The following is a 26898-nucleotide window of genomic DNA, read 5'->3' on the forward strand; positions in this document are numbered from 1 at the left end:
AGGTAGATCATGTGGTAAATAATCCAAGAGGGATTCAGTAATGCATTTTGATGTACTAGCATGACCGAGTTGGATTTAACATACAGTGAAGTGGAAAACTGAGAGATTTTCATACAACTGGATATAACAATATTCTTCCCAGAGGCAATTGGGTCTGTTTATTGTCACTTGCTGTGCTTCCTTGCACTGAGGATGGCTTAGTATTTACATCTTACTTTGTGCCACCAAGACTCTTTAGCAGGTGGGGTGCTCAACCATTTGAGAACAAGTAAGCAGGACAAGGGACTTCAGCCTGTGCTCTGTCTAATGCTGTGAATCCCAAATACACTACTAGGTAAGGGTGACTTCTAATTCACTCATTAGCATTATTCGTTTAAGCAGCCATGATTGAAAAATATTGTGTGCATAACAGAAAACCAAATCACATAAAATTAATATTTTTTTATTGCTAAAATGAAAGAAACAAAGTATTTCAAGTATTTAGTTGCACTTTTAGCTTGGCCTGGGGAAAAGAAAAAGGGTGAATTATATGCATTACAGTTCATATTAGAGGAATTGGTTCTGAAGAATTTGCTTTCAAGTGCTTTTCTATTTCCAGGTAATCTAATTTTCTACTGCATTAGGAAACAGTTTTACGGTATCTTTATAGTAAACTTAGGACATTATGTTGTACTTGTGAAATGTTGCTTCATTTGTATTCCAATGTCATTAACATTATTATGTAGTTGTGGGCCTACATGAGGATAACAAAATGAGTGTATACATCTGAATTTGAGAAATGTAATTTCTTTTTAGACAATTTTATCTAAACAAAGTCAAATCTTCTAAAAGTAATTAATCACAGGGTTTATGTTCTTCCATACTTAACGGTAGTCATCAGTCTCAGGTGAAAGTGTTTTGTGTCAAATCTGAAAAATTACAGATCTCTAAGCATTCCAGTATATCAGTATTAATGTAAGTAGTAAAACTGAATAAATAGATGTAGTCCTTAGAACAGAAATGAGACAAATTTTCAATACTGTTTTAGTTTGTTGCTGCTTGAATTGTAGCTGCTTTTGCTTCTTTTCTTCTTTAGGGCTAAACCATAGAAATGTGCAAGAACTACTTTCTACCCCAAACCCAGAAAAATACAATTTTGTAAGATTTTTAGAAAGACAATTAAGGTAAATATGCTTAATAATTGATTTAGTCTTAAGTGCAACCCCCCTCCTCCATTTGTTAATAGTTCTAGTTTCTCTGATCTTTAAGTTCTTAAAAATATAGATTGTCTACAAAAAGATTGGAAAATTGTAAATCTGCCTTTTTTCATTATTATTATTTTCCTCTTTTTTCTTTTTTAAGAGGATTTTTTCAGCACTCAAGTTTGTAGTTTTTTTTCTTGAATGATTTCATAAATAATTTTATAGTGGTCTAAAATTTTTTAAAAAGTATTTTAAAAATACATTTTCTCTAATAATAATGTGACTTTGAGCAACCTAATTTGGAACTAGATGATCTTTAAAATTCCCTTCCAGTCCAAACCATTCTATGATTGTATGATTCTAGAAAAGAAAGTATTTAGCATCTGTGAGCTGTATCCAGGTTGCAGGCAAGGCTCCTAAGGTGCTCCACCTACTGTGACATTTGCCATCATTGCTGAGCAATTGTCACTCTTGACAGGGTGGGGAAAGAGACTGAGGGTCCTCTTGAATCATGTTGATGAAATGAGGAGTGACTGTTTTTGGACATGTTGGATACAGAAGCACTAAACAGGTCCTGTTTCACCAACTTGTCTTGTGGCTCTGTGGGACTTAGGTGCCCTGCTGGTACCCTCTGCTGAGGGTAACTCTGCCCTGACTGCACAGGGTCACTCTGGACAGGAGATGTAGGTACACTCCTGGTGAAGTACAGTTTCCAAGTAGTTCTGAATCATACACTATTTTGTTGTGATGACAGTAACATCCCACACAGTTCCACTCCAGAACATGCCTGACATGACACGAAGCTGTTAAGTTATAAACAGCTGTCCTGTGGTTGATGTGAGTGGCCCTAAAGCAAGTTATCTCTTGCTTGGTTCAGGCAGTTAAAAGAATAGCCATGGGACTGTGCTGGTCATGGCCTTTCATTTCAAGACAGCTGTTGTGGTATGGTATGTGTGCCTGTGTTGGGGAGGCTTGAAAGTGTGTACTGATGTACCACAGGATCCTCTTGCAAATTGTAGTGTGAATGTGGCTATTGTGCTCCAAAGAAGGCTGGGACTTCTTTGATAAGGCTATGACAGGGACATGCCCTCCAGCCTAGACATTGACACATTAATGCAACAAAGTCAGTAAATAATTTAGCCAAAGTAGTAATATCTGTGGAGTTCTGTGCCTAAACTCCTACACATCAGGTCACAAAATCCATGTCTGGCTGCTTAGGTGTGTCTGGTGATACATCTGTCCTAACTTTCATTTCCATGTAATCGTTCTTGTACGCACTTGAGAAGTGGTGGATTGTATTAGTAGTCTCTTTTGAAGTGGGCCAAGTGTATAGCCAAGCATGCAAATTTTGTTTAGCCAGAGAGTAATTAAGAAAGAAGAGACCTGGGCTGATGGTCCAGAGGTCAAGCTTGACCCAAGGGAAAATGGAGAATGCAAAATACCTCACTTCTGCACTTTTGCTGTCCTTTGTTTTGGAGTCACCATGGACTGGAACAGGGAAGTGGTCCCAGATAGGTGCTGCCCTCCCTCCCCCCTTTTCCAGCCACATCCTGTTCTAACCTGCCTGCTTGAGTGGCCGTGAGTGGCTCTATTTGAGGCATAGCAGTTCATTAACTCCTTACTGTCCAGGCTTCTAAAGATGACAAAATTTAATTGTTATTTTTTAACCAAAATAATAATAAACCTCCCTGCCAGGGGAGGTTTAGGTTGGACATTAGGAAGAGCTTTTTTTACAGAGAGAGTAGTCAGGCATTGGAATGGGGTACCTGGGGAGGTGGTGGATTCACCATCCCAGGAGGTTTTCAAGATAAGACTGGATGTGGCACTTAGTGCCATGGTCTAGTAACCACAGTAGGGTTGGACTTGATGATCTTTGAGGTCTCTTCCAACCAGGATGATTCTATGATATTCTATGATAATGAAATTACATTTAGTTCAGTACTGTGATTGAAACTGCTTATCTTCAAAAAATAAAGTCGTCTTGGAAAATTGACAAACTGGACTCACATGTAAGTATCTCAAATGCAAGTATTGTAGAGACATTGTCAGAATAGACATTGTATTTTATGTGTTTGTTAAAGCAAGTCTTGGTAAAGCCAGATCCTAGCAGATGGTGTTGATTGTATATTCCCTGATTTAACTGCTGTAAAAGCTTTTGCAAGAGCACTGAGTACTTGGATTCTGGCACAGTCCTACTAAAGGATATCTCAGTTGTGAGCAAGCCCTCTCTAATAACTCCCTATTCTCCTTGGGCATAACACATGACATAGAGTCTCCATAGGAACCAGACTGTGTTTTTGGAATACCTGCTCCTTGTCATGGGTAGTGGGACTATGAAGGGCAGCACCCAGAGGGGCATTAAGGGCATTTTGCTAAGAGATATTGAGGTGTTGTGACTCACTCCTACCCTGCTTTCAGAGCTGTGCTGTTGAGCTTCTTTGGGAAAACATGCATACTTCTGAGAGCCTTGAAAATCCAAAAGCTGGAGATAAACTGTAGAACAAGATGCTTCTATCGATACAATTACATAATAAGTGAAATACGTTCAAGGCACAGGTTTCTAGGGTAAAAGAATCTGTATATTGAGGTGTTGTGACTCACTCCTACCCTGCTTTCAGAGCTGTGCTGTTGAGCTTCTTTGGGAAAACATGCATACTTCTGAGAGCCTTGAAAATCCAAAAGCTGGAGATAAACTGTAGAACAAGATGCTTCTATCGATACAATTACATAATAAGTGAAATACGTTCAAGGCACAGGTTTCTAGGGTAAAAGAATCTGTTTTTTCTGCTGATGAAAAAGAAGAAACAAGTCTTCCAAGACCACCCACCTAGGCAAAGCTGTTTTTCATTTGATTCAATGCACAAGAAAACCAGGAAAATAAGTAGACATAAGAATGCATTTGAATTCCAGTGAACCTGCCTGGTACATCACTCTAGAAACAAAATTCCCATTTATATATATTTAGAATTTGCAGAAAAAAAAAATCTGCTAAAACTGATGTAATGCTGATGTGAAGAAATGCAGAGGGAAGAGAATTTTAGTGGGATTATCGGTTATTTATGTTTCCCATTTTTCACTATGGAGCATAAGAAATGAATTGAACATGCTTTATATTTCCCACAACTAGCAATTTTCTGTCTTTGGAAAGTTTCAGAGGGAGGAGCTCAGAGGTGCTGTGGGAGGGACTAAAATTCATATTAAAGTTTTGGCACAAGAGGGAGAATTGTCAGAGTAGAAGGTTTCTTCTGAGGTTTTGCTTTCTCCCCCCCCCCCCCCCCCCAATTTAAGATGATAAGTATTTATGTTCGATTTCTTCTGATAATTCTATTTTGGAGTGCTGATTGCCAGATTATTCCTAGGATTGAAGAATGTGGACTTTCATGTTCTCAGGTAAGCTCTTACTTTTTCCTATTTGTTGTCTATTGATACAGTAGTTGTATGTTGCTAAAATATTTGTAGGAAAGGCAAGGAAGCAAAAATGGAAAGCTATTTCAGCTGTTCTGAACTTGCGCTTTATATTCCTGTCATTCTGAATCCATCCAAAGTGGCAAAGATGACTATGGAGGGTGTAAGAAAAGAAAATGCATCTTACACTATTTCCAACTGCTGTTGTTAGTAGCTTTTAACATCTGTCTTTTATATTTGAAAAAAATTATTTTTTTCATATTCATTACTTTGCAGAGTCAATTTTTACAACAGAAGTGGTGCCAAAGAGATGTGGGAGGGAGGAATGGGAGGTTTCAGCAGTTGCTAATTATGTTAGGAATATATGAAACACTGGCTTTCCTGTGAATAAATTAATTTAGCATGAGAAAGAGTAAAACCTGTTTTTCATTTTGTGGGATGAATGTAACTTCAGTATTAAATTTAATGAATTGTGTATGTGCATGGAAGTGGAGTGTGAACCATCCCATCCCTTTAACAGCTTTGGGTTTTGTGTGATTCCAAATATCCCCGCAAAGGGGCAGTGTGGAGATACGCTGCTCCGCTTGGTATTCTGAAACTGTAAGCATAAACTGAAAGATAAATTAAAAAAAGGATTAAATAATAGGGAATCTGACCTTCAGTCTGACTGGAGGAGGAGAACTGTGTACTTGCTACAGAGAAGTGGAATTGGAATTGATGGCATGAAAGAATTTGGCTGTCTGTACAAACTTCTGCTTGAAGATGTCAGTGTTTGGGACAGGCAGTGAGACACTAAAGATTGTCTAAATGTGGTGATACTACCCAGATACTAAGTTAGCTCATGTTACAGCAACTTATTCTATCTTTATACGTGTATCCTAGAAAAAAAACAGGAATAAAGATGCTTATAAAATACTAGATTGAGCAAAAAAACCCAAACCAACTCTTTCCATATTTAAAGTTGTTTAATATTCCTGTATTCAAATTCTGTAATCTCTATCCACTTGGATAATGTTTTTAGAATAACAAAATATAGTTATAAGAAATTAGTCTCTAGATATTTCCAAACACTTTTAAAGAAATTTTATGTACTTATGTTTATGAATGCAAATACATATGTATTTTAAATAATTTATGCTCCTTGTCCTGCTGCAATGGGAGTTTAAAATAGAAATTATTTGCTAATCTAATTTATCCCTCCAAAGAATGTAGGACTATAAGACTCAGCTTGTAAAAATCGATAGCTGCCTTTTTTGGAGGGTTTCAGTCTGGGGGATAGGATTTACCTCTAGGGACCTTAAAGGGCATTTGCTCTGTCATATCTTCAGTACATATGTCAAGCAGACTGATTCACTAGGTGCCTAAGATAGAGGCATAACTCAAGGTTTACCAGGCTGGATCCCTTTCTTTGCCTCCTTAGGACTCTTCCAACACTAAAGGTTGGATACTGAGAAAAGTGTATTTTATTTCATTTTTTTAATTTGCAAGGGAAATACACCTTGTTTCCAGTATAATGGAATCAGTCATTTGTGATATTAGAGACAGGATTCTGTTCATGTTGTCTATGTGATGTTTCTCCTAGTTGTTGTATTCAATAGAATCTTGAATGCATTAATGACTTTTTAAGACAAAAATGTTTTCTCAGTGGAAACAATAATGATCTCAACAGAATAAATTACTACCAGCATAGCATTTTCAATCTAGTGCAAAGCATTTTAGCTACATGAACTTGAGTCTCATGACTAGCTTGTTAGAAAAAAAAATTATTCTCCCTTTCTCTTTGCAAGTATCTTCAATTTCCCTGCGTAACTGATCATGATTCGTGGGCTCAATCTCATTCCTACATGAGTTATTTTAAAAGGGAACAGTCAATCTTCTCTGTAACCTTTAACTCAATGGTCTTTATAAGGGCACTAACCGAGGGTTCCAGTTTGTCTTTGTGTGCTGCCTTCTGCCTTACAAAGTAGAGAATCAGTGACTTTTTTTCTAGCAATTTGCTTAATGTGGTGATGAGATATTGTAAATTTGAAACTATCAGAGATTCTCTGTAGCTGTTGTTGTTACGAGTGAGTATTATAGATTTATTTTTTTCTGTATGAAGTTTTCCCAGAGGTTTGTATAGTGAATTTCTCTTCTGCAGGCAACCCTGAGGATGTGTGGTTCTTCATAAAGTGATAGGAGATGAAAAGCAATTAATTTGCATTTTTCTGCATTTTTCAAACTTAGGTATTGTCAGAAGGTTTTAGGCAGGTTTAATAACTGAAACTGTTGAGTTTTACCAGCAGACTGGATTTTGAGGTGGCTCTGTCCATTGGATGTTTGTGAGCAGTTTTGACCTCCTTGGGCACTCCTTATCAGTGTAAACACTGGTTGTATTTAAGAGGGAAATGGTGACATAACTATTTTGTGGTATATGAGTTGAAAAACCTTTGCATTGGACAGTTCAGATTTTGGATCTTATTACAACTTCATGAATCATTCTTAGTTTACCATGAGTATTCAGCAAGGCATCCTTGCATTGCCCTGTATAAGGCACTATCCAGGTTTCATTGCTGTACCACAAACTGTACATCTGTTCAGTACAGGAAAAGGAAAACCAAAAGAACATTGGATGTTTATGCCTATATTACATGAAAATTTAAACAGCATGAAGATATACAATTCTGGGTTGAGTAATGACAAAGGAACAACTAAGCTTTTATTACATATTATGATTCATTTCTCCTTCCTTATTTTAATGGCTTGGCTTTAGAGCTCATGTGATATTCTAGTATTCAAAGCTTAAATACTGCGGGCATGGTCTCTATGCCCCACCCAATAGCAAACACAGTTATCAACCAAGTTTCTCTGCAAATGCATAGGGAAATCCCAGCTTGCAATTTCTATTGGGTTTGTGCCCTACTCATTTTACAGTCCACATTGTTTGCAGGCTGTACACAAAGAGACAGGCTTATGCCAAATTTGACTCAACAGCTGGTAAATATCAAGAGCACTACATTTAAAAAACACTCCCTAAAACACTATGAAATAGTGTTTGTATTGTTTGCTATTGAATGTAGTAATGTTTCCAAAGACTATGGATAAAGGAGGAAACCCTAAGCTGAATCTGGGATTTCCCTGTAACAATAAAGGTTATTGGCAACAAATTCTTGATATAGCTGCTGCTTGATCATGCTGTTCACAATCAAAATATGTGGTGTTTCTTTACTGGGTATTTATGGCATGGATCAGTTCATTCTTGCTGAACACTACACACTGCAAAACTAGTGATACAATATAGCTCTTAGGCCACTAACTCAGCTGACATAAATTGGTATTCTTTGCACATTATTAAGCAATTAATATTTTAAAAATGATCTCAAGCCTCTAAAAATGGACATGATAATCTAGGTGACATAATTCTGTTGTTCTCTAAAATCTGTTTGAAAACCTAATTTTAGACAGAGAAAATGTCTAAAGAGGCTGGTGAGGGACCTGCCTTCCTCAGAGTGACTGACAGAGATGCAGCATGAAGTCCCAGCATGGAAAGATGATTTCACACAGACATTCTGTGTATGCATCAATATACCTGATGACTGAAGGAGATGCATAAAAATATAAAACATATCCTCTGCCAATATTTGCTGAGATGCAGTGCAATCCACCAGAGCATGCCCTTGATAGGCAGCCTGGGATTTGCGTCCTTGCCTGTCATCGACTCGTTTAAGTAATTTCCTTTCTCCAGTTTTCACAAGTGTGCTGACCTTCCTGTGTGTTGTGTTTTAATTATGTGTTTAAATTAACTGCTTTGAATACTATAATTATGAGTTAAGTACTCATTAATCAAAATAGTCATACTTAAGGGGCTCAACCATGCTGAGTCACTGTATTGGAGTGATATTAACCCGTTTGGTTAGATAACCCCAGTTGCTTTCTATGCTGATAGTCAGGAGAGCTGCAGTTTAGCAAATTTAGGTGGCTTATCTCTTGGACTGTGTTTCACGTTTGTTCTTAGGGTCAAAAATAGCTTGGCAATGACATGAGACATCTTCCTGATGTGTCCTATGCCACCAGTTGGGTGCTGTCCTCTTTCCTCACCCCCTGAAAAGGAAACAGCCAGTGACAGGTACAAACAGGGACTTAAAAAACCTCTCCAGTGTTTCTCATTATTACAGCATCTACCACCAGTTCTTATAAAAGAGGTGGAGATGGAAAAAGTTCTGTAATTCAGAACTTGCAAGCAGTAGAATCTTGAGTTTTTTATTTGTCATTTCTCTGTTCCTCAAGAACTCAGGAAGAAGGTTGCAAGGTCTGGAAAGAGACTAGCCACCAGAATAGCAAGAGCTGAAGGACTACAAGCAGTCATGAAAGTTGGGGCACAAAATTAACAGGTGTCAAAACTGGACCTGACAAGGTGTCCTGAAACCAAAACATAAGGCAATACTAGAGGCTTCACCACAGGACATCAGCATAACTTGTGTGCAATCAGTACCCACAGCAGGAGGCGCATACTCAAAAAAACCAAGAAGGGCTATATAAGCAAGATCAGCAGGAGATGGGAGCAGCTGACCTTTTTTATTGGCAGTGAATTTTAGTTCACAAATCTCTCTCAGCTCTGATCTTTGGGACTGATCTATGACACAAAGCTAGGTGGTGAATACTGAGATTTGGGAGTAGGTGCTTTCCATAGCCATCTGACTGACTGCTTTGCAGTTGGAAAGCAACTCATAATTTCATCAACTCTAGGCAGGACAGACTGTTTAGGAGTGGCAATAGCTTTAATGAGGCCATGTGGCATGACCTAGCTGGAATTTTTGCAGTAAGGTCTAGGAATAACTTAACTTGTAAATTTGTTGGAACTGGCAATGCTGTGTACCTGTTTATATTGTTCCATTCTTCCTCTCCTGTCAGAATGCCTGTGCATGGGAGAGGACCAGAGATGAGCAAAAGTGAAAAGGACCAAGATGAGGTTTAAAAGACTTCTGTTTTTTGAAAACCAGGAAATTATTTGCCATCTTAAAAATACAAAACAGAAAATATGCCCCAAACTGCAGTGTGTTGCTGAAGAAGTTCCAGACCAGCTCTGAACTACTTGGCTAGGAATGATCACAGAACCAGTAAATTCGTGTATACTCAGATGTGCTACAGACACATCACAGCACTGCCCCTGCATGCACAACTGTAGGAATTCACTGGGCCAGAATTCTCTGAGGTCATGGATAAACTGGGAAGTCACAGTGACTAACAATGCTAAACACTGGAATGTTTCTCTGTAGAGCTTATAGAGACCTCTGCACACACTAAGAAAATATAGCTCAGGTATGTCTAATACAGCTCAAATATGTCTCAGATAAAGGTCATTCTTCCTAAGGCAGAAATGTAGAGTAGATGACATCTTGAGTTCTTTCCTAAGACAAATATCTCTGCTTTCATTCATTAATTCATTGATTGATTCATTCATTCATCCATCCTTTTGTATTTTGTATGTGGGATTTAAAGATGGTCTTTCACGTCATATTTAACTTATTCCTTTGGAACAATCAGCAGAGCCAAAGACTTATGGTGTATCCTGTCCTTGCAGCATGCAAGATATGGGACTGTATGGGACATGAAATCTCATTCAGGAAATGTCTATGCAATAATTAAGAGAGTTTTAGATTTACTTTTCAAATTACCTGTGGCTCTTTCTCTTGCAAGGAAATGTTTCAGCTTAGTTGCTTTGAGTAAATGTGGTAAGTTTCAATCATTTCTGGAAAACTGATTGTCTTGGAATTGCCTCTACTTGTCTGCATATTTCAGAAAGTATGAATCACATAAACAACATGTACAGTACTAGATGTGCATTCATTGTCTTTTCTTGGAAAACTTTGAGGAAATAGAGTTTATTGCAGTCAATACTTTTCACTGTCCCCGGTCTTGTTTTTCCTTTTCATTCCTACATATGCAAACTTCCTTGATTTTTCCATTTCTTCTTCTCCCTAGACTGCTGTTCTTCCTTCCATGACTGCAGTGACAGTTTGCTGCATTGCTTTTCAAATTTTGGTATCTTTAGTTCATGTGTTTTTTGAAATTTATTTTTCCAACTCTCATTATAATATGATGCTTCATAGTATATATGTTTCACTCTTAGTTTTGGTAGGTAGTAGGTATCCTTTTGATTTTTCTCCTTATTTTTAATATATTTATATATGGTACAATAGAGTAATTTTTAGAGCATGATCACATATGTGTTACCACTCTGCCTTTGGAGCTTATTTTCCCTTCCACAAAAGGTTTAAAAGCTCAAACACTTTTTAGGTGAATGTGTGACATAGGTGGTTTTCAGTGAGTAAGGGCTATCATTAAACAATGAGACATAGTATGAAGCAATATATGAAGGTGATGAGCACTGATGGGTTTATTAAGCTGAGGCTGTGCCCAGGAATTATTGCTGCCTCTAGGAACAACAGTGTGATCAGGAGGGTCAGGTGAAACAAAGCTGCTGTTGTAAAGTTGGTAGGATCCTGCCTCTGGAAGCCCTCCTCTTGGACCTCTGCCTCATTTAATTGGACTGTACTAACTTTAGCACTACAGTACAAAGAAGATACATTATATAAAGCCAAACTATACCAACTGAATGAAGTTTAACAAGGGCAAATGCCAGATTCTGCACCTGGGATGGGGCAATCCTGGCTGTACTTACAGACTGGGGAATGAGATGCTGGAAAGTAGTGCCATGGAAAGGGACTTGGGGGTCCCTGTGGATGGCAGGTTGAATGAGTCAGCAGTGTGCCCTGGCAGCCAGGAGGGACAACTGTGTCCTAGGGTGCATCAGTCAAGGCATTCCCAATCTGTCGAGGGAGGTGATTGTCCTGCTTTGCTCTGTGCTGGTGCAGCCTCACCTTGAATATTGTGTGCAGTTTGAGGCACCACAATATAAGAAAGATATTAAATTATTGGAGAGCATCCAAAGGATGCAATGAAGATGGTGAAGGGCCTTGAGGGGAAGCCATATGAGGAGCACCTGAGGTCACTTAGTCTGTTCAGTCTGGAGGAGACTGAGGGGAGACCTCATTACTGTATAAAACTTCCTCAGGAGAGCAGGTGGAGTGGCAGCACTGACCTCTTCTCTCTGGCAACCAGTGACAGGACTTAGCCTGAAGTTGTGTCAGGGAAGATTTAGGTTGGATATTAGAAAATGGTTCTTCCCCCAGATGGTGGTTGGGCACTGGAGCAGCTCCCCAGGGCAGTGGTCACAGCACCAATGCTGACAGAGCTCAAGAGGTGTTTGACAATGCTCTCAGGCATATGGTGTGACTAGTGGGGATGTCCTGTGCAGGGCCAGGAGTTGGGCTAGATGATCCTCAAGGGTCCCTTCCAACTCTGATTATTCTGTGATTCTGTGATTATTCCACAGTTTGTTCCCCTATTCCCTCCCCTTACCCCCACAAAATTATGATTAACAGTAAACATTTTGAGAAATGGACTACCTTTTATTTTTTATTTTATATGATTTATTACTCTTTAACATTTCCAAATTTATTCATAACTAGGTTCTCTATCAATTAGCTCAAACTGCCAGTGCTTCAGCTGGAATACACACTACAAATATTTTCAGTAGGGCTTTTCTACATAGCAGATTTGGAATGTTTTTAATTTTTCATGTACTCACACTGCTAGTTCTTTCAGGGAAATGTGTTTTTGGCTTTTGTGCTCTTGACAGGAGAGGAAAGGCAGATGTGTAGGGATTCTCATCTAAGGTTTCTGATGTTGGATTAAGACTTCCAGACACCATAATAATACAAACATGAATATCTAGGAAATAATCCTCTCTCAAAAATTTTCAAGTATACAGCTGCAACAAATAAGTTTTTCACCCTTGTGTACTAAGATTTTCCTCATTTTGCTGTGGCTAGAGTGTTCTGTAACTCAAGCAAGCACTATTAGAGCTAGTTAGGCATCTTTAGCTTTTGTCTTTAATGGAAGCAGTTCCTTAACTGATACTGTGGCACCAGTCAGGAATGCAGTGGCTTCAGAGGAGCAATTCTGTCTCAGAGGGTCTCTTCTTATAATCTTTACTTAAATTCTTTTCTTTCTTTTTCTTTCTTTTGTATTTTTTTTTCCTTTTCTCTGGCAGTCTCATTGTCCACTGATTCCAGTCTGAGGCTGCAAGTCTCAGCTGTCAGAGTTGCTGAGGGATCTTGACTAAGTTTTTCTTGTAGCCCCTTCTGTGGTATGAAGATCACTATACCATCCTAACCTCAACACATGGGATATCCATGTTTGTCTGGAGAGTTTGTGGAATTTATGTACTCCAGTTTTCCAAGAAATGGCCAAAGGAATGGCTGACTTGATCTGGTGTTGGTGACAGTACTGCTGTGTGCCGGAGGTTGGACTTGGTGACCTCCAGTGGCCCCTTCCACCCTAAATTTCTTTGATTCCATTTTATTATCCCCTGTATGAGATCTCCAGTCAGTCACTGAAATAACAATTAATGCTGTGTCAGAGTGCCCCTGTTCATTGTTAGACAAGAAGTGCTGATTTGGTAGATTAGTCTCCTTTCAAGTAGCTGAGTGGTCTGAAATTTTTGACACTATGTATGGGATGATGCTGATTTATACCAGCTGAGGGTATGGCATTCAAAGTACACTTCAATTTTACTATGTCTATTGTATGCTATTCTATTTTGTTAACAATTTGTGTTGTGTTTTAGGAAACATGACATCACAATGATTGACAGTTTTTTCCTTCGGTTCTTTCTATTTCTAAAAGAAAGAAGTTATTGCATACTGTTGCTTCAAGCACATTCTGCTTCCAGTCCTGGAGCTGAAGCATACTATAGAACAGGCAGCTTTTATTTCAGACTGTCTTAGCTCCCTACAGTCCAGTAAATGTAAAAGCAAATGGTTTATATGTGGGTCCTTTTTGTATCACAACATTATTTTTAAATAGAATTAATTTTTAAACAAAAAGCAGAAGGGGAGAATATTCTTACCAGTTGAGAGACCTCAAAGCAATATTGTTTTGTCTGGATATTCACTTACAGGACAAATGCATGTCACTGCCAAGAGTTCCCAGAAAATATAATTACTGGGCTGCTAACTCTTTCATTTGTTCTGCTCTGTAAAAAGGATCCAGCCATGCAGCCACAGTAATGGTCACATTACTGCCACATGCAGTCCTGATAAAATACAGGACAGTGCAGTTAAACTATGGGAACAGGATTTCTCCACATCAATACAGTGCAAGAAGAGATACATATTGACTGGAAAACAGAAATCTCTGTTACACCTGACTAGTTGCAGGTAAATCGAAGGATAAAAATCCAAGGGGGCTCAGGGTCTTATGTTAGTCACATGCTCCTGCAGTCCTGAAGTACTGCTAAGCTGTGACAGAAGTGTTGGCCTTGTGTCAAGGAGCAGGTGTGGAAGACAGGGGCTGTACCTTTGCATGTACATATGAAATGGGAGATGGTGCAGGGAATGGTGGTAACAGGCTCTGCTTTAAACCCCTGTGAAGCCTTATTCAAGAGTGTCCAATAATCTTCAGTAAATCCAATCATCTCCTCCCTGTTTGTTCATGGTCCGTTCAGTGCTGAGCTGGGGGCACATCACCATAGCATGAACACAGGCAGGTGTTACCATGTCCTGCTGGACACAGGCAGCTCTCATCCAGAATGTGTGTGACCTCGTTAGCACAGTGCTGAGCCTGAGCTAAATATTCCACTTCTCAGTAGCAATTACCCTCTCAGGTTCAGCACAGTGCTAACGTGATGGGATGGGTTTTGTTCAGCTTGGAACACACGCAGAAAGACTGGGAGCTGGAAAATGTGTAGGCATGACTCAAATGTTTTGCTTTTAGCATTCTGTAAAAAAATTGACCAATATCCAGGTGCTTTTGTAGAAACGGTAGTTCAGAGTAGTCCAAAATAATGCTTTGCCATAAGTTCAGGTGCCTCTCTATTTTCTGCATGGATAACAGTCCAAGTGTTTCTGTCTATGACTGCTTAGCTGATTCCACTGCTCACATGTATCTGATCACCATATTGTCAGTAAAAGTAAAAAGAATAACCTTGTGGTTTGCCAGAAATTGAAAAGCGTCATTAGTAAGACAGTTTTACCTTGGCAATTAGAGTAGTTACACATGATGTCAAAACAATTACATATACTCCTTTTGAGAAAAGGTCTCTTGAGGACACTATATCAGCAGTACTATTAATTTTTAACAGTTCTAAATTTTCATATTATATGTCTTAATCATTACAATTCCTTTGGTTCTCATTGAATATAACCACAATTTTATTCAATTGCCGAGTGTGTTCTGGAGGTCTATTATTTTTCCTTTTCACCCATTTCCAATAACATGCCTTTTTCATATAAATACTTGACTATGGCATAGTTAAGACTTTTCTTTTTTAGTGGGACAGGAATAATTATATTATCACTGTGCTTTCTTTTGCTGTAAAGAATTCTGTTTCCTTACATTTGGTAAGATAAATACAGTGGTGAGCTTTCTAAGAATGCAATGAGAAAAGTGCTGTGAGGTTCCAACCCCCACCAGCATCAAGGACGCGTAAAGTGTGAAGCTATTATATCCTTCATCTGTGAAATAGCTCTGGAAAATGCTAAAGCAATCCTCTCTCTTTCCATAAAGTTCTTAAATGGTGAAGAGCCATATGACTTGGACTGTGACTGTCCACCACTCAAAGACCTTTTCTTTATGGAGGTGAATGAGATCACATTGGCATTGTCAGGTTTTTCACTAGAGGCCTCTAATGGCCCAGGATCTGTAGGCTCTTCCCTCTGTGAACCAAATTGGGTGAGCTGCTGGAGAAGAGAAAGCTGCTGCTGGATTACTTACATAGGCAGGGGTAAGTTGCTCCCACTCTGTACTGGAGGATAACTACTGATACAGCATTGTTGTGGTGCTCCTAACTTGAGACAAAGATTATTACACCTTTACAAGGCACAAAATAAACCCTGATATATTCAGAACTATGTGTGGTTCTGGTCACTCCATTTGGACATATGCATTAAAGTAGAAGTAGCTGCTGGGAAGGGTGATGATAAGAAGGAAAGCCTGGTTTCTTAGAGAGGAGTAAAAGAGCTTGGCTTTTATCATCTTGCAAATCAAGCTGAAGAAAGTTATATTACTGGTTGTAGAAAAGTAAATTCCAGGGTGCAAAGCATTTATTTAAGTGAAAAGATAATGAACACAATCAGAAGTTAATACAAGCTAACCATTATTGTGTTCATGTTAGAAATTAAAAGGTTTGGTTCTGGCAGACATCAGGGCTTCTGGAATAGCCTCTGCTATTGGAGAAGTGCACATGAAAGCCTGACTGATTTTAAAATGACACTTCACCAGTTTTTGACAGGGGTTTGATGATATGGTGCCTGTGGTTATCAGGGGACTAGACCCAGTGATGTGGGATATCCTTTCTGTTTGTATGTAGAATGAGATGGATTTGTGCACAGCATACCCTCTTGACTGGAAATCAAAATAGAACATGATTAAATTAATCATTTTTATGAGCCTTTTGGCTACAATTTGAGCATCAGTTATTGCAAAACCACCCTTTCCCTGCATTGTAAGAGTACATAGAGTCCCACGCTTGTTTTTAATGGTGGTCAAAGAATAGAAGTTGTTGGAATAGAGGGAAACATCAGAATATGGTCATGTTCTTTTCTTTCTGCCCTATCTGACAGCTGAACCTAAAGTAGAAATGTAGGTAATAGCTTTGCCACTGGGGATCTCTCAAAAGGGGGAAAAACTCTTCACTCTGCATTCACTGACTTTAATGTAGGTACCTTAATGAATGAATGATAAGTGTCTGGCAGCCTGATCCAAATTAAAGAACACATTTTAAGGCATTTTCAGGCATATTACTATACCTTTCAGAACTGTGGAAGAGCTGCCACCAGCTCTTCAATGAACAAGCTTCAACAGAGCTAGCAGGTAGATTGTAAAACCAAATTTTCCTGAGATTCTGCATGAAAGAACATCCACACAAGAATTTCTCCATTTCTACACTTGATTCAGTGCCTGGAGATATAAGTGGAAATGGGAAGCAGATCTGATCTTCATTTCTTTTCCTTGGCAATTTTAATTCATGAAAGCACTCTGTGCCCCCTAATCCAAGTCTTCCTCTCTTCCTTCTCTTACAGTCTTTACATAGAACAATGGGATATTACAATTGGCTTAGACTGAGAAGTTGCTGTGCTAGCTAAAAAGTTGGCACCACACCTTCTATTCAGAATGCTGCACGTTGGTGGTGTCTGTTCAGATAACCTCTAGCAACAGTTGAGTAATACCACAAATGGGGAAAACCCTAGAGAAATAGGAAAATCCCTAACTGTTTGTGCATTGTGTAAGTGTATTTTGATTAGGCTCTTTGCCAAAGTGGATATGAATCAAAGATGCTCTCTGTATAGGAGTAAAATGTACTATCATGTTCAGGATCTTATTTTTGCATAGAAGATGCCTTCAGCGTTTGTGAAAGGGGAAGAAAATTTCCATTCTGGTACTAGTATGTTATGCTTTTCTATTTCAGTCATCACTGAAAATTCCTGAAAACAAAAGATATAGAAAGTGGGAGAGGAACTTGGTTAATTAATTTGAGTTCTTCTTTTAGACAAATGGTCTCTTTTGACTATTTTGCAAAATTATGATAAAAGAAAATACCACCCTCACTGCCCTTGCTATTGTACAATAAAAAAGTCCTTATTTAAAAAAATAAGGAATTGAGCTGTGCCCAAATGTTGCTGTAACTGGCAAGTGTTTGTGCAAATATTTGATTATTTATGTAAACCTTCCCAGCAAGTCCTCACCCAGAACAAAACCAAGTGCCCAAGAATGATGAAACATCTCCTTACCATAACAAAAGTCACTGAAGGGTATGTTCCTTTTTTTTTTCCTGTGGAGATGAGAAAATAACTGCACAAGCTCAGATTGTAGCAATTCCTCTGAGCAATAGTGAAAAGCAATAATTAATTAGGATAGACTAGAAGGTATAAGAGGATTTCTGCATCATCACACAGCCCCACAGAATTGGGTGTTTTGGTTTTTTCCCACATGTGTGTAACTTAATTTACATAAAATTTTCATTTTTCAGGTGTCATAACAGGATCACCAAACCACTGGCCTTCTCCAAGTAGAAGGCTGAGTCCTCTGAGTTTTGTGAGATTTTTGTTGTTTACTTCAATGGGGCCTTGATTTTTTTAAATGTATTTTTGCACTATAATTGAAACCAGAAAGAATGGTTAGAGAAGTTATTTTAAAGATGTTGTTCTAAGAAATTTTGACTGGCAGTTGGGAACTCTGTCAAGCCACCTAACCAAAATATTTTCACTAGTCTGACTGCAAAATGGGAAGTTAAAAAATATGGAAGTAATTTGCTAAATTATCAGCCTCATGAGAGATTAATTTATTCCAGTAAGCAATGGCTGAGCAATTAGTTGATTCAACAGTTAGGTTTTCTCACCAATATAGTGAGCTCCCTAACTATCTCACTCAATTTTTTGCAGTCCTTTTGTATAGTTGCCTATTCTGCTCCCTAAGGCCATGGAGAACCTAAAGTAAAGAGACTGAATTCAAATTGTCCTTCAACAGTATTCTGCAGGATTTGATTAGAAATAATTCAAAATTAGGACTTTGAAGCAGCAGTTACAATTCCAGTAGTTTTATATGAGCTGGCATGTTCTATTTCTAAGGGTTTTGTGTTGCACTGTGTAATTCAGGAAGCTATAGTCTCTTTATTGATAGATGTGCAGTGGGAGAATCAGCAAACTACCAACTAAGCTTTTTGGTGGGGTAGGAGGGCAGAAATAATTTGTAAATAGCAAATATTTCTATGACACATTATGGCAGAAATTAGGTCACAGCAGTTACATTTTTCAGGTATTCAGGGGGATTTGAGGAAATTATAAAAACATTGAAATAGAAGTACCCCAGTTTTAGAACAGTTATGTAAAGAAGTTTGGTTTAATTATAGAATCATAGAATGGTTTGGGTTGGAAAGTACCTTTAAAGGTCATCTAGTCCAGCCCTGCTGCAGTGAGCAGGGACATCTTCAACTAGATCATGTTGCCCAGAGCCCTGTCCAAATTGGCCTTGAACGTTTCCAGGGATGCAGCATCCACCACCTCTCTGGGCAACCTGTGCCAGTGTTTCACCACCCTTATGTTCCTTATGTACAATCTAAATCTACCCTCTTTTAGGTTAAAGCCATTACCCTTGTCCTATCACAACGGGCCCTACTTCTTTGAGTGTCAATGTAGTATCCTGTAGAAGAAACCAAAGCAATGTCTTTTAACAATGTCACAAGTAATTTTTATAGTTCACAGTCTATGAAAGTATATGACCATGTCCATCTTATTATAAAATATGGCTTAAAATACCACTTTTTATGCATTTGCACTTTTAGGAGTCATAGTGGCAAACTACCTCCAGAAGTAATTATTAAAAGTGCCAAGAGGACAAAAGAATGGGAACTAGTACAGGTCAGATGCTGGTCATTGGTTTTCTAAAGACTGCCTTGAAAAAGAAGCTTATCTAGCTCAAATTAAAAGCAGTGACAAAGGACAGAGCACACACTTCTCAGGTACTCTATGCAGCTGGCACAGGGGAGCTAACATGCTGCCACTTCTCACCTGCAGCAATAACATGGTTGTGCTCCGCAGATGTGTTTATGAGAAGGACAGAATTAGCTGTGGGAGAAAGCTTCACGGAACACCAAGCAATAGTTATTTTATGATGTGCTAATGCTTACCCATGCTGCAGCCTCTGTGTTTGTATACAATTTGAGAACTTCTACATGTCCACTGGAAGACTTTTGCTGGCTCTAGAACTCACAGATTGTTGGCTTGTCAACAAGATCCTAGAATGTTTTGAAAGGTCTGAAAGCTGCTGTCCTGTTTGAAAGCAGAGGAGACAAGGCGATGCCTGTTCCTTTTGTGGGTGTGATAAAAGTGTCTCTGTCAATGAGACGCTGCTTTTAAAGGCAAGAAGGGGGAACACACATGGTGTATGCAAATGAATACTGGTACAAGTGCTATGCCAGAAACTTGAATGCTAGAACAGCGGCAAACAGCATTTGCTGGCTAAGCAATAGCCTTTCTTTAGAATGTCAAGCACAGCAGTCAAAATAAGATTTGTTATTTTTGTACTATGCAGAATTTTAGTGTGTGGTTAAGTGTTTATTTTACTGGGAAAATGGATGCAGTCTGTCTGAAGGATAGCTGGAAGCTTGTTAAAATCTCAGTGCCAGGTTCGCTTTGCCTCTTACAAAGACACTTTCCCACTTGAACACAATAAGTACTGTGCCCGAGTAATTTAATTTTCAGGCTTCTGAGTCAGATAGTTCTCAGAAATACAAAGACAAGCCTTATTTCTGAACTTCACTTGTGACTACGATGATACTTCCTTTCAATGGCCTAGTGTGATCTTCTAAAAGTCATATAAAATTCAATTGTGTGCTAGGTATCTTCCATTAAAAATTGCTGTGTTTCTTTGCTCTGGTATGAGCAGTCCATTGTGAAATTTGATAAAACAATACACAAGCTATTGAGGATGTCTGTATTCGATGGAACTGTTATACTTGTTAGAACAATTCCACCTCAGTAGGAATACATGAAAGTAAGGATAATGCTGATCTTGTGTTGCCATACATGTCAGGCTGTCACATGCAGTAGTGATGTGCATTTTCAACCTGAAAATTATTTGTTTTGTGGACTATGAATACGTTTACCTGTTTAAGGTATGTTTCTATTTGTGTACAATGATTAAGCAATATTTATTGTTACCTCAACTTTTACAATATTTTATTTCTGTTTGCAGGGGATTCATTGTAAAAGTAAACCTTCTGGTGAGTATATGTCATTCATGTTTTCATTACATTTTGTTTTTTTAAAAGATAATTTATTGAAGATGATAAATCTACTATCCTTGTGACATCAGATCACTGTCATGACAGGGTATTTGCCACCAGTTTTCTTGTACAAAACATTGGAAATTGACAGGTTTTGATAAATAATAGGTTAATAATGACAGTGCATTGTTGCTTTATGATTACCATAGATTGTCATTGTGAGAGTTCTCTTAGTCATTTCACAAGAGGATGCAATGCTAAGCCACAAGTGAGATGCTGATGCTATAGTGTGGAGCATGAGCTGAATGTCAGTTGTCATGAGTCCTTACTCTGAATGCATGGCATTTATGGAGCCTGTGTTGAGGTGGAGAACATGGGTATGGAAGGAATGCAGTTAAAAGTCCCACTGAAAAAGTCTCTAGTTTTCTGCTGGTGAGCAGAGTGAACCATCAGTGGATGTTTCAAGGGTTGTGAATGAATCTTGTTAGGATTAGGTAGCTGAACTGCTAGTTACACAAACTCTGTGGAAGGTAGAATGAGAAACAGGGGTGTTGACCTCTGCTAGCTGAAGCATGTCTTCATGTCCTTGAGCAGTACATGCTGAGGAAACCAAACCCTTCAACCCTGGTCTCAAAGGGAAGGACACCTGGAATTCCATTGGCTATGAATTAAAATCTGTCCTGGGTATTACACAAATGCAGATCTAGATAGTGAAGACTCACAGGTACCATGAGGTGCTGATTCACTCCATCCATTTTAGGACAAGGCTGATTTATATGTTGGGAGGGAGGTGAGAGGGCTTGTCCCTCCCGGTTGACTGCTGGAGATGCTCAGATCATAGACACAGCCAGGCTGAGGTGGGAAGGGACCTCTGGAGGTCATCTGGTCCAACCTTTGATGCAGGGACATCAGCTAAATGTTACACTCTTAACTGTATATAGATTTCGGACACTGAAGAGTTTGCAAACTAAAGATGTTTGCAAATGTTTCAAGATGATGTACACGAAGCTGGTTATAGGTTTTTCAGTGCTGCCTGAAAATGGCTTATCAGCTATCTTTAACAGACATAATGTGTAGATGACTCAGCTTTACAGGGGTGATGGAAAAACATTTTTTTGTCTTCATCCTAATTCACTTGTGCAACAGTAGGTGTATACTCCTTTCCATACTTCCTTTTTTTTTTAGTGATTGTTATTTATTATTTGAGGTAAAATTACCTTAACAGACCTTAACTGTGAACCTTTGCAGTAGTCACTTCTTTTGGTTGCAACTAGAAGATGACTTTGTTTCCTAGAATGTGCAACTACCAGGTTTTAAAAAAGCCTTACATTTTCAGAATTTCCTAGAATGTGCAACTACCAGCTCAGTGGTGTTTGGTAGCATAGCTTTTCTAGACTATAAGTAGCACATAAGGGCTACTGTAGTAGTTGAAATTCGCTGTAATATATCCAGACATTGATATCAAAGCATCAGTGGTTTTAAAAAAGCCTTACATTTTCAGAAAATATGTTTGCCACAGTATATCATCATGTTGTTCAATATCCTTGAAGATTTGAAATATTTTCTGAACATACAACTGTGAAACCCTTCTAATTTACTGTGCATTGCAATCTATTGTGCAAGAGAGGCTGCCAGCCTGAAATTTAATCAATTTCATAATTGCTGTAAGTACTTTCAAGTAGCAAATTTTGGTATTAACTGAAGTGCACCATGTGGTTATCTTAGGAGAGCATATCTACTTTGTTTATGAATTTTGTTGACTCATCCTAATGAAGAGATGCAGCAGATACTGTGGTAAATCATATGCAAATAGGTTTGAAATACTGCTGTAATTTATACTTATGGAATGATGAGCCAGTGAAGCAATTTTAGTGTGCTTTAGATATGCTCACAGATTTAGCACTGTCAGTATCCTAAGTAGTTCAGATTCTTACAATTCTTGTAAGAAAGACATGTCAGACAAAAAAAACAGGATTTTCTATTGGGTCTTGGCCTGGTATTGTTATTAATAGGTTTTCACTGCCTTTTTTTTTTCCTGCTCTCCAATTTCATCTTCTTGCCTGAGGCTTCAAATTATCCATTTCTATTGTGTATTCATTGCTCAGCTCTGACTTCTATTATCCAACTGTACATAAGCTGTGATTTGCTGTCGTGACAGTTCTGGGTTGATTGCTGCATCATCAGATTAAAAAAACTAATCTGCTGTGGTTGAGTTGATGGCAAAAGTACAAGGAAACTGTCTACATGCTGAATAATAAGCCTTGGTTTCTTTATGCCTGGGCTTATATGTGTCCATAATTAAGGAACATTTTATTAAAGCAACAATTCCTCTCTCATGTAGGGCTAATTACAGTTATCATTCATAAACACAAAATTTAGGCAACATTTACTCAGAAGATGGTTTGTGTAGCAAGATGTATCTTTATGTCTTCTGGGGTATAGATAAAATCACTTGTGTGAAGATGAAAAAGGGGTGTGTTCCAGAAGAAAATACCTTAAGGGGGGATTAAAAGATGATAAAGTAAGAGTTTACTGAAGACTTAGTCAGAAGTGAGTTTCATACTGTGATGATTTATACAATGAAAATTCTTTTCTGTCAGGTCATTTTGTGAACCAAAGCTAACATCTTTATGCATGATATGATCTGTTTAAATCATTATTAATGAGTTTTGCAGCATCTTTTGCAATTCTCAAAATGTATCATAAAATTAATGGAAAAAATGCAAAGCGGAAGAGTCATTTCATTTTATTCAGTGTATTACACATTTGTTCTCAGTTTGAAGGCAGAAACTCTGCTCAAGGAGAACAGTGCCTCTGCTGACAGGACAGTAGTCTCTAAACCTCTGTTTGTGCATCTGCCTGATGCTGATCCAGTGTCAGTAATGCACCTAGGTTGACTTAGTTCCAACCTTGTGACATCTGATGATGCCATACCTGAGGCAGTAATAACTAAGGACCAAATTCAATTAAGCCATGACAGTCTTCTCAAAAAATAAATAGGGTCAAATAATATGGTCAAATGCACCCAAACAGAATAATCTGGAAAGAATTGTCAACTTTGACAATGTATGTATACAAACACATTGTTATTGCCTTAAATCATTTCTGCATGGACATGGGAATGGGCAAGATTATAGGCCTGGATCAACCAACAACTAAGAAATTAAGCAGAAACAGTTGCTCCTGGATCCCATTGGGTATCCACAACTGCATGTCATACAATGCAGTCAAAATAATATCTTTTTGAGTAAAGAGACAGAGCTAAAACAAATAATCATTTATCACATTATTAGTAACAGTTATTAGGTACTTCTGCATATAAAACCCTCCCAATTAATTGTGGGTGGATTGATTAGGTGTTGTACAATAACTTTCCATCCTGAGTTACCTTCAGGATTATTACACCACCCATTCTTGGAACATGGAATACGGTATTCACATCTGACTGCTGTGCACTGCACTTCCTGGGGCTGTCTCATCTCTGTGGAAATGTTTATTAATTCTTCCAAAGTCAACATACTCCACTGCTCTTAAAGCCTTGTTCATATATTTTGAGTGGTCTGTGTTTTTTCTTTGGTTTGCCCAAACGTCTCCTCTAGTTGCTAATATTTCTTTGCAAAATTGAGAGTTGATGTACTGCCATACTAGTTGAACTCCTTCTAGGAGCATGTTAAGCAGTATGACTAACATGAGTCAATTTTTTTTCTATGTTCTTCCAGCCTCTCACCCGGGGAAGGAGAATGTGCAATAAATTACTTCATTTTACTTGTGCGGTTTTTAGTTTTCATTCTGTGTACTGAAGTGAAAAGGTTAAGGAATATTTCAAAGAAATTGCTATGATGCATTTACAGCTAAAAAGAGGTGTGCTGCATTGTACACCACAAAGCCAAGGCACAAACCCTAATTCCCTGGCTACTTGTTGTGATAGTTTCTTGAGCTGCTGTTTTTTGGTACTGCAAACAATGGATGCGAAGTAGAGAAGCCCAAGGAATGCTTTGGGGATTAAAACCCACTGTACCAGCATAAATTCATAAATAAATAACTGATGTCTGTGCAGGGCAATCTGAGAAGTAGAAAGAGATGAAATATGGCTAACTGATGAGGTTGGGACCTTGAGAGTATTTTTTTTCTTTTACACTAGCCTACAGAAGACATTTGTGCAAACTGATGTCCTAAAGCTTTGGAATAACTAAATTTCCATAGGGAAATAAGATGAGACATAATATCTGTGTCCTGTGCTTGCTGATTAATGTGTTCTGTGCCTTGAAGAAGGCCTGGATAATATTTATTCTGCTCTTGCTGTTCTGGTCTAAAGCAAAGGGAAATCCTGTAGGTGTGAGGGATTTTTCCATGACTTGGAATGCAATGGTGCCCTCTTGTGTGAAAGTGATATTTTAACAACAATTGAGACCATCAGAAAATCCTAAAATTAAAATACTACCTATGAGTGTGCTCACAATATACACATAATGGTTTTGAAAAAAGTCTAAATAAACTGTTAGTTTAGTCATGACCCAGCAGGTGTAATTATTTCAAAATGGTATTAAGTCTAAGTGTGTTCTGCTAACCTTAGCTGTTAGAAGAGTGATTGCTTCCTCTTGTGGGTTAACACTTCTCTAATCCTTGAAATCTATTATCAAACCTCATCTGTAATGTAGTTCTTTCCAACCCCCATGCATTGCAAGTGAAGCCAACTAGTTATGTTGGCCATGTGAAAGTCTTAGGCCAAATACTGGGTTTGCTGAAATCAGTAGTGACTTGTGTACTGATTTCAGGACAGCTGGACCTTCATCTTTGGTGCTTTCTCTCCCCCAGACATCCTGTGTACAATGAGGTTTCTCTGTCCTTGTGTTTGCATTTTCAGGTGGCATTTTTAACAGCTTCTGCCATGATGCTCCTGCCTCTTTATCTTCTGTGGTGCTGAAAAGCATGAAGATCTCAACAGTGATGAAATGTGTCCAAGGAAGCCCATGCTCTCTTCATTTAAACATTAAAGGAACTCTGAGTCTGGATGGTAGGAAGCAGTTTTGCTACTGAGCTCTTTCTTTTCACTTTTTGTTTATAGCTCTTCAGCCAAATTTTGTTACATATTGTGATATTTGTGTCCAAGCTGTATTCATGTAATTATGTCAGGAAAATAATTTTTGTTAAAGCATTTTACTACGAAACAAGATGAAGCTGTGGCCCTTCTCAAGGGAGTGAGAACTGAGAGAATGAATTGCAGACAAATAAATTTTAACTTCCAATATAATACATGTAACCAGTCCTCTACCACTGCCCTTTCCTTTCTTGCTCTGACATTCATGCATGCACATACACATACTCATTCTGTCCGCTCTGCTAACTCAGACATGAGTGATTGCCCCAACAGGAGAAACAGTTTAGACATCTGAAGTTACAGTTGTGCACTAAAATAAATTGAAAGCACACAAACCTTTCATGCATAGTCTGTTTTTACTCCACCCTGCCATACATGCTTGGTGTGTTAACATTTAGGTATTTCCTGGTTGCTTCACCCAGAGTTAACAGGTTTGTTTTTAAAATTTGCATGATTAAAGCTTTAATTTATAGCAATCTCTATGAAATCATTGCTCCTATCCCCATGTGCGTTATATGTAATGTCCCTTTTCTAACAGAGATAAAATACATGTGCCTTTCACTTAGAAGGAAAGCTTATGATATGGTATATTTTAATTTATTTTTTGTTTTTCTTAAAGATGCTCAAATTATATACTTGAAATCTGTTCCTAACTAATTTCAGAGAATATCCGTGGGCTGGAAATCTGTTCTCTTTCGCTGGACACACAGCAGTCTCAGTGCACAAATGTGAGATTCACTAGGAAAAAAAGCAAGATGCTTAATGGAAAGAAGGTAGACTTTTTTTTGGTGGGGGTTGTTTTTCATTTAAATGTTTACAAGCCTTGGGGAGAAAAAGATACTTTGTATCTCTCTTATTTTTTTCTCCTATTAACTTTGTGGAAAACTACAATGAAATGTCCTCTTGAGCATTGTCAAATGAAACTCCGTAAGAAAATACCCTTTTATAACCTATAAATTCAATTCTCTGCTATTCTTGTACTTCTTCCACTTCCTTTTAGCAAAGGAATCTTCCTCTGCAAAGCCTAATTTTCATATCCATCTTGCTAGCTTTCTTTTACGCCCCCCAAGTTGCATGAAAGCTTTTCTGACCCTGATTGCTAGGAAACGCAATGCTGCAGCGATTTTAAGTGCCTAGGTATGTTTTGCTTAAGTGCAACCATGTCAATGGAATTTGCACATCTAGAAGACAGACAGGTGCCTAAACACTTGTGTACATCTGCCCTAAGCTCTTGCAACAGCAGAGTACAATTTTTTTACTAAACTAAACCCAGAAGTATTTGTTATTAAAATTTGCAACTGAAAAAACCAACAAACCAAACCACAAAAAAAGGAGCAATCCTTGACTAACTGTTTGAAAGACATGAATTTTTACCTTCAATTCCTGCT

General features: G+C 38.2%; 1 protein-coding gene across 1 annotated transcript in view; it reads left to right on the top strand.

The window, feature by feature from the left end:
- Positions 1-4469: 4469 nt before the first annotated feature.
- IL17REL (interleukin 17 receptor E-like) overlaps positions 4470-26898 on the top strand; it is a 38753-nt gene continuing 16324 nt past the window's right edge. Inside the window, exons 1-4 of the mRNA XM_009079226.1 lie at positions 4470-4571; positions 20382-20409; positions 25277-25426; positions 26174-26283. Of these exons, the coding sequence (XP_009077474.1) occupies positions 4470-4571; positions 20382-20409; positions 25277-25426; positions 26174-26283 (390 nt within the window). The remainder of the gene's footprint in view (positions 4572-20381; positions 20410-25276; positions 25427-26173; positions 26284-26898) is intronic.

This window comes from Acanthisitta chloris, unplaced genomic scaffold (genome assembly GCF_000695815.1).
Source record: "Acanthisitta chloris isolate BGI_N310 unplaced genomic scaffold, ASM69581v1 scaffold5917, whole genome shotgun sequence".
In the NCBI taxonomy this organism is placed as follows: Eukaryota; Metazoa; Chordata; class Aves; order Passeriformes; family Acanthisittidae; genus Acanthisitta; species Acanthisitta chloris.